The 7,903-nt window shown below is 34.5% G+C and overlaps 2 protein-coding genes across 3 annotated transcripts; one reads left to right on the top strand and one right to left on the bottom strand.

Moving 5' to 3' along the window:
• Positions 1-1,227: 1,227 nt before the first annotated feature.
• LOC132704323 (sterol regulatory element-binding protein 1) lies at positions 1,228-6,048 on the top strand. Its single transcript, XM_060674245.1, has 11 exons — positions 1,228-1,403; positions 1,454-2,268; positions 2,815-3,232; positions 3,330-3,514; positions 3,705-3,886; positions 3,942-4,190; positions 4,270-4,462; positions 4,529-5,014; positions 5,333-5,491; positions 5,563-5,698; positions 5,788-6,048. Exons 1-11 carry the CDS (start codon positions 1,334-1,336, stop codon positions 6,009-6,011), a joined length of 3,117 nt encoding a protein of 1,038 aa, XP_060530228.1. The 5' UTR covers positions 1,228-1,333; the 3' UTR covers positions 6,012-6,048.
• A 124-nt stretch (positions 6,049-6,172) lies between these two features.
• LOC132704326 (uncharacterized) lies at positions 6,173-7,841 on the bottom strand. Of its 2 annotated transcripts, XM_060674251.1 has the most exons (6): positions 7,671-7,839; positions 7,562-7,613; positions 7,226-7,415; positions 6,717-6,986; positions 6,498-6,662; positions 6,173-6,351 (listed from the first exon to the last, which is right to left on the bottom strand). In XM_060674251.1, exons 1-6 carry the CDS (start codon positions 7,678-7,680, stop codon positions 6,217-6,219), a joined length of 822 nt encoding a protein of 273 aa, XP_060530234.1. In that variant the 5' UTR covers positions 7,681-7,839; the 3' UTR covers positions 6,173-6,216. The 2 variants fall into 2 exon arrangements, with proteins under 2 accessions (XP_060530234.1, XP_060530233.1); XM_060674250.1 differs by having other exon boundaries at positions 6,498-6,986; positions 7,671-7,841.
• Between the last annotated feature and the right edge of the window lie 62 nt (positions 7,842-7,903).

The raw sequence follows: 7,903 nt of genomic DNA, 5'->3' as shown, positions 1-7,903 counted from the left end.
ACACTATTGTGAGTTCACCAGTTTACGCGAAAAAACACGTTTTTTCTTTATTTTTTGACATGAACAATATTTTGAAGCAATAGTTTTTGATTTTTAAATTTGCATAAATTATAATTCTAACACACTAAACTCTCAGGATTATTTTATCGGTTCTTCAAAATTTTGTATATTTCATTTAATTATAACAGTTGCAAATTTGAACAAAAAAGCAAATTTTGATGATTAGTTGCAGGACATCGAAAGTTGTTACAGAAAACGTGCCTATTATTTTTTAACTTTGACCTCTTGTAACTCCGTTATTATTATGTTAGACAAAAATTTAGTTAAATCTTAGTTCAATCTTAGTTTGATCTGTTGTATCTGAGGTAAAGTACATTTTGGATACACCCAGTGTATTGTGCAATATATCTGTAATGACATATATATTTAGAAAGCAAAATTCGTAAACAACTTAATGAAGTTTTACTGTTTTAGTTGTTAATACGTTGTTTCAATGCATAGAATACTAAGCTTAGTTAATAAAAAATACGGACTAGAGACAACCTCAGATCTGATTTCTTCCGTCTTAATGCGAGTAGACTAGGTTCAAATTACTACTGCATCCATTTTTTTAATAAACTTAAGCCCGAGACAAAACAACTCAAAATAAACAATTTCAAAAACTTAGCCAAACATTTTTTAATAAAGCAATCATTTTACAGCTTGGAGGAGTTTATCCTTTTTCGAAATATCAATAACTGTACCTAGTCCGATGATTGCACCCTTCGACTCTCTGATTTCGGTGATAAGTTTCTGTGATAATCGGCGTTCAGCTTTCATTTATATCCAGATGCCCACAGAGCACTTTATATTTTATGTATTATGCTTTATGTTTTATGTGTATATTATGTTGTAAAATTGTTATTCTATTTTATATTTCGTTGCCGTGATTACATTTTCTATGCTAATAAATGAAATGAAATCAAATGAAATAATATCGGGATCTCTAAACATGCATAAGCATAGTTCAATATCCTTGTCTTTTAATGAATTGTTATCTATGTATCGGACCCATTGTTACTAATCCTAAATTTTCAACCAAAAATTAATTCTAACTGATTTTCCTATTCTATGGATCGTTAGATTGGCGAATGCCCCTAGTAGATACGCCTCATAGGACTTAAATTTGACTCGAAGACGAAAGTTTTCTATGCTTTGGCTATAACCTTATTTGCTTACTGATGACGTCAGACATCATACGATATTTTAAAGAAATTTGATTCGTTCAAATTTATGTTGTGACTGCATGGAAAAATAATTGTTATAATAAGAAGAAAAAAGGACGTGCGGAGGGATGGATGAAAACATCCCTAGTTTTCCCTCTTCAGGGGATTTAAACATACCGGATTTAGGCGTGCTCGATGGTGAGAATTAAAACACTAACATTTTGAGACCTAATGAACTTCTATTGCAGATATTTTAACCCAGTGTGATAGTGACTTTATAAAAAGTGACCTGTTCGAAGATGATGCCTTACTATCTCAACTTGATTTGCCTATGGAAGATTTATCTTTTGATTTAGGAGGCATTCCCAATAGTACATTCGTAGATCCACAGGCTTTAACACCTCAGCGAACTCCTCCTTTTAATACCACTCCAAATCAAAATAGCTATTCAGTTAAGACTCCAAATCAAATTTCTTATGCAGATAGTGGTCATCAAGTTTTGCCATCTCTGCAGATTAAAAGTGTCTCACCTGCTGTTCAGAATCCAGCAACTGTTATAATTTCTTCTGCCACTGTTCCCGAGAACACTTCACATGTTGTTTACAGTACTTTACCAGTACACACTAATCAGCCCATCATTTTGCAGCCTCAAAATCAGAATGTGGCCAAGCGAAAACATTCCAAGCATCAAAACAAGTCTCCAGTAATTGTACAGAATATTGGACAAATATCTTCAGATCAAATGCAACCAGTGGTGTTACAAGCAAAGCTTATAACAACAGAAAATCAAATTAGCAGACCCACTGTGATGTACACGACATCGGGCCCCACTCAACAGCTTCATACTTTATTGGGTACTCCTCAACTTTTAACTACTGCTAGCATACCAGTTATGCTTGACACTGAGAATAAAGTGGCAATTAATAGAATACCTCAAGTCAAGGAGGTTAAAGTAAAAGAGGTAAAAAGGAGTGCTCACAATGCAATTGAAAGGAAGTATCGAACTAGTATTAATGATAAAATTATTGAATTAAAAAACATTGTTGTTGGAGAAGAGGCAAAGGTATGTTAGACAGAAAATCATGAGCTTTCTTTTTCTGTGTATTGCTCTGGCAATAAAAGGTTTAAAAATTTTAATCATAGTGTGGATCTTATCACAGATTTTTAATTTCAAGGCACAAATTTGGACTTCATTTCTTAAAAAAAAAAATAGAACTGTAATATTGTAGTAAGGAGTCAGGAGAGCATATAACACTAAATGTTTTAGCGTCCTGTATCACTATTTTAAAATCTGACATATTTTGAATTTTCAAGGTGAACTACCACCATCAGCCAACCTGACAAATTGGCCGTCCATCACCAATATTAAAAAAAAATGTATTACATTATGAAATTTACCTTTGGTCAAAATATTTACATTATAAACATTATGATTATGCATTGTGTTATTAAGAATGTTAAAGTTATCATTCTTAAGTGTTACTCTTATTTAACCATTTCTTCTTTTTCTCCTGTTTTAAAATCCACAACACAATATTTTAAATTTTCGGCGCGAACTTTTACAATTTGACAGTTTTATTTCACTTTATATCATTCTACCGTTTTTTAGTTAAATAAATCTGCAATTTTAAGAAAAACCATCGAGTATATTCGATTTCTTCAAAACTCAAATTCACGGTTGAAGCAGGAAAATATGGCGCTAAAAATGGCAGCTACGCAAACAACGCTTAAAGGCATCCTTACTAATAATGTAAAATATGGTCCTGATGATACTCCTCCGCATTCTGATGTATCTTCTATGTCTCCGGAACATTCCCTGCCATCCAGTCCGGAGTATTCTACAAATATAAAGGATGAAAGTGATGAAGAAACAGTACCAATTGTCAGGGGAATGCTAGATCAGTCCCGGTTAACACTTTGTGTGTTTATGTTGGCATTTCTGGCATTCAATCCTTTTGGGTTCGCACTGAATAGAATTTCTAGTGGAAGCAGTAGTAATGTATCTGGTGGACGAACCATGTTGTCATGTAGGTATACCGATTGATCATAGTTTTTATGTTGCAGAAATAATTCCCAAAAAAAACTGCTGCATAACTTGCAATACATAGTTTGATCCCATTTTAGGGAATGAACAGAAGACTGTGTCATTTTCTCCATTTTCTTTATTAATGTGGTTGTTAAATATCGCTGTTTTAAGTTTTTGTTTCTTAAAAATGTTTGTGTATGGTGATCCAATTATTCCCAGCAAATCAAAGAAAACTGAAAAATATTGGATTCACAGAAAACAGGCAGACATTTATTTACTCGAGGTAAGATACTTTATTTTAGCCATTTAAATTTGATGGGTGGTTTCACTGTGATACTGTATGCTGTTTCTGTGCTGCCTAAGGCTAAATCAAAACAGTGGGGTTTTGTTTTTGAAGAAGTTGTTAAAATATTTTATTTTTATATTTGCTTCTTCATAAAATCAATAAAAAATCCAAAATTTTATTGTTTTAGGGCAATAAGTCAGGTGCTAAGCAAGAATTGCTTCGGTGTCTGCAAGTATATGGAATTGCTCTTCCAACAAGTCGTTTGGAATTAATGTTGTGTTTTTGTTGGCAAATTTTCAGACAAACCATGCATAGGCTGTGGATTGGTAGATACCTGTCCCAACATGCCGGTGGATTTTTTGTAGATAAGTGAGTTGATATATTTCTGTCGAACAAAATATAATGAATAACATATTGTACCCAGAAAAACTAGATTTGAAATCCAAACATCCTGTAAAGAACTTGCCCTAGTTTTCAATGATTTACACAAAATTCAGCTGGTCGAACAAGAGGAAATGGGCCATATTTTTGGTTTAACTACATCATTGAATGCCTTAAATTTGGCTGAAGCCGCCAAAGGCAGAATAAAGCCAGTTGATTTGATTGATATCTACATTGGTGTTGCATTAAGACTTAAAGCCAGCCTTCCCGCATTTTTTTACCTCTTTCAAAGGTAATGTTTCCTTATAGAAAATTTTGTAAAATACTATGAAAGTTTTAATTCCTTATTTTAAATACCATTTTTTCTCTAGATACTATTTGGGATTGGCAAAATTGGCCTCTACTTATTCATGCGATTCGATACCGGTTAGGTTAAAATGGATTTTTACTCCATATGGGTACAAGTACTTTTTGTCACACAAATTTGTGCAAGAGTACAAACCAAAAAGCTTACCTTTCACTGTTTTGGGAAAGATTATTGATCCATTAGTAGTTCAAATGAAGGTAAGGTTTCTTTATGTCTTACATTTTTATCCTCGATTAAAAGTAAATTCCTCCTCTCATTTCTAGATCTACCATGAACATCTTTTGGAAAAAGCGCTTTCAGTGCTCCTGGCACCTGGTCAGAAAAGTGAACTAAAACAAGACAAGAAAACTGACCTAAAAGATGTTCTAATATACATTGACCTTTTAAACGATAACATAACCATAGATCCTAAAATGCTGTTTTGCTCGGAAAATTACTATGATTATCAGGATCATGTGGCTCATTGGTGGGCCAATTTTATTGCTGTTGCATGTTACTGGTTGTTGAAAGAGGAATCTAAAACTGAGAAATTGTACTCGAAACTAGAAATATTACCAGATGTTTTAATTATGCAAGATGATCCATTGCCAAAATCCATATTAGCTGCCTACGTTGCCAGACGAAATTATTTAACGGCAAGCGGAAAAATCCCAAAAACGGAGATTCAGTTTCAGTGCAATTCCGCTAGCCATTTGCTTGCGGATAGCTTAACATATACTAGTTGCAAAAGGACAGATTCTTTAATCCTGGTAAGTGTTTTTGCACCTCATATAACTGTAATTGTCAAATGATATTGATTAAAGAAATAAAATATTTTTTTGACATCCTAACGCTAATCTTTCTTGTGAGGTGTTGAAGCAGGTTGATTTTTGTGTGTGTTTTTTTTAAATTCTATTATAGGCAAAGTAGGAATCCTTTTGGCAATGACAGTGCATTGTAGTTGCATTGCATGGGCTTTGGGAGTGCAGTGTTTCTTCAGTGCAACCGTTATTGCTAAATATTTCATCGGTCCCAAAAAAAGCAAAAGTAACAAGCTTCATTTTTGCTAAAACTTTTTTCCTTTGAAGTTGTCGCAGTTGCTTGTTTGCGATTGGCTACTAGAGACAAGAACTTCTCTATGGGAAGACACCTTGGACGAGAGTTCGAAACCACCAGCGTCCAGCAATTGTCTAACAGCTTTCAACAGGGATCTGACATCGCTGAGGACTTTGGCGGAACAGCTTCCGGTAAGTATTCAGTATATTTCTACCTGTTATTTTGCAAGTTATTTATTTTTGTTTGTTGTTTTTTTTTGTAGTTTACACTGTCCAGAGTTTTCCTGTATGATGCCACCTTGCGATTAATGGCTGGTGCGGCGCCCGGAAGAACACAACAACTGCTCGACCGAAGCGTCAGGCAGAGGCACGGAAAATCGTCCATAATTTGTGGGAAAGGTAAGCTCACAGCAGCCGGAACGCAAGTTTTGCAGTGAAACCTTTAATATATACGAACTATTTACAATAAAACTCTGGGTACTGTTTAGGCGACAGACATCAGCAGGACGTTGGTAATGAACGTCAACACGCAGCAGCCCTTTATATGGCATGCAAACATCTGCCTGGCCCTCTATTGTCTTCACCAGGCGAAAGGGCCGGTATGTTAGTGGAGGCTGCCAAAACTCTAGAACGGATAGGGGATCAAAAGTCATTGCAGGACTGTTACAAGTTAATGAAAACACTAGGTACAAATGCAGTTATAACAAATTGACGGACTTCTCTGTAAGCGAAAACTTTTTAATTTATTTGTTTAGTTGCTACATTGAAAAAAAAACTTTGTAGTGTGAAATGCTTTATTAATTTAAGTATATTTGTTATTTTTTGTGAAACAAAAATAAAACCAATAAGATTTCATTTAAAATTTCTTAATGATTTGCTTATAGAGCCCTGACAAATGAACTACTATTAATTATGTTTTATTTCTCTAGTATATTCTCCAGGAATTTTAAAATGTTGACCAGTGACCCTGTTGAAGACAATAACTTCTCAGCGTGGGTGGTAATTTTTGAATTATTAGTTATTCTAAATGTCGCCGCTTTTCCTCTTAGCACCTGGAAGAGATAGTAATTTATACACAATGTGGTTGTAGATCCCCAAATCCTTTTTTTGTACTTTCAATATATATATATATATATATATATATTTTTTTGGAAATAGCTGGTAGAAATAGGTCATAAATTTTGGCCAATTTCCTTACCTTCATTGCATCTTCATCTGTATTGTCATCGCCAGCAAAAATGACTTTAATATTGTCTTGCCATTCATCTTTTCCATATTCTTTATCGAGCAACATAGTCACCACTGTGCCCTTATTCCATTCAACCTTCGGTCGAGCTTCCAAGGCGCAATGCGCAATACTGACCTGAAATAACAGTTTCATGATGCTGCAAATGAAAGTATGATACAAAATATCAACTTTAAACCCTGCATGTTCCATAATTTCCTTTGCACTTTTTTCAATGTGAGGCCGGAGATGCTCCGGTGTGGCTCTAAAGTGAAATGTTAAGGTAGCACCTTTGTTCTCTATCCATGCTCCCTCCCGAACCACCGATTTTTCAAGACCAGCGATTAATGCTTTTACTTGCTCGTCAAATTCGGTTGGCAGTTGATGCGTATACCTTTCTCCTGTGGGAAATATCACTTCCAAACCATGATTGCCAGCATATGTTATATTATGGAGGCCCACCTAAAATGCTACTGCCTTCAACTTAAAATAAAAAAATTCATTATTTAATTATTTTGAAAAATCATTAAAAATCAGTAAAAAATAGTGACTCGCATCATTTACAATATCCTATGCCTAAAGGAAACTATTTAACTTGCATGGTTGTCTAATTTCGCAAATTTGAAGGGTAAAGATTGATATAATACATATTATAAGAAAACGTTCTCATTCATTTTAAAAAGTGCGCTAATAGTACTTGCCATATCCTTCACATTATCAACGTTTCTTCCGGAAACGATTGCAACAAATACATCCGGCAATTCAGAAAGCCTTTTTAGAATTGTTTTGGTTTGCGCGGGTATTTTGGCAAGGTCTGGGTGTGCGACTATTGGCGTAAGGGTTCCATCGTAATCCAATAACAGTGCAACTTTTTTTGACCCTCCCAAATAACTAAAACCGTGTTTTATAGCTGTAGAAAATGTTATATCAATGAAAATATAAAAATGTTTGTTGAGGTTAAGGCCTGTGATTTTATGAACGTTAACATGCATGCAATTAGATTTGTATTTTGTTTGTGTATTTTACGTTTTACTTACTTTAATAAATATTCTTCAAAATCATCGAACACGCGTTCGTTAGGGTTAGTATCTGCAAATTTACATATCATTAACAGAAAACAAAAGCAAACTCTATTGCTCATGGCACCTTTTGACATAGTTGCTACAACAGATACTAAACTTAATTATCTGAGCCTCGAATCTGCGACAAAAATTAATTATCAACACGTTTTTTGCCCCTCAAACTCTGCAGTTTCCACGAAACTAAAGCAATTTCTCGGTCATAAGTGCATTTTATTCGAATTTCCGTCAGCTTAACGCGCATGCGGTGACGAAAGAGGGGCGATCTAAATTCCAGCGGCGGATCAAGCGAACAATGAA

The sequence above is a fragment of the Cylas formicarius genome, unplaced genomic scaffold (genome assembly GCF_029955315.1).
Source record: "Cylas formicarius isolate icCylForm1 unplaced genomic scaffold, icCylForm1.1 PGA_scaffold_7__23_contigs__length_41026272, whole genome shotgun sequence".
Taxonomy (NCBI): Eukaryota; Metazoa; Arthropoda; class Insecta; order Coleoptera; family Brentidae; genus Cylas; species Cylas formicarius.
The sequence above is the reverse complement of the archived record's forward strand: the minus strand, read 5'-3'. Positions and strand labels throughout refer to the sequence as shown.

Coding starts and splice junctions, on each gene's coding strand:
- LOC132704323 (XM_060674245.1), top strand. CDS start 1,334: ATGGATGAAAACATCCCTAGTTTTCCCTCTTCAGGGGATTTAAACATA. Junction 3,233..3,329: donor TGGACGAACCATGTTGTCAT/GTAGGTATACCG, acceptor ATCCCATTTTAG/GGAATGAACAGAAGACTGTG. Junction 4,463..4,528: donor CATTAGTAGTTCAAATGAAG/GTAAGGTTTCTT, acceptor TCTCATTTCTAG/ATCTACCATGAACATCTTTT.
- LOC132704326 (XM_060674250.1), bottom strand. Junction 7,416..7,561: donor TTTGAAGAATATTTATTAAA/GTAAGTAAAACG, acceptor ACACGGTTTTAG/TTATTTGGGAGGGTCAAAAA. Junction 6,352..6,497: donor CAGATGAAGATGCAATGAAG/GTAAGGAAATTG, acceptor TATCTCTTCCAG/GTGCTAAGAGGAAAAGCGGC.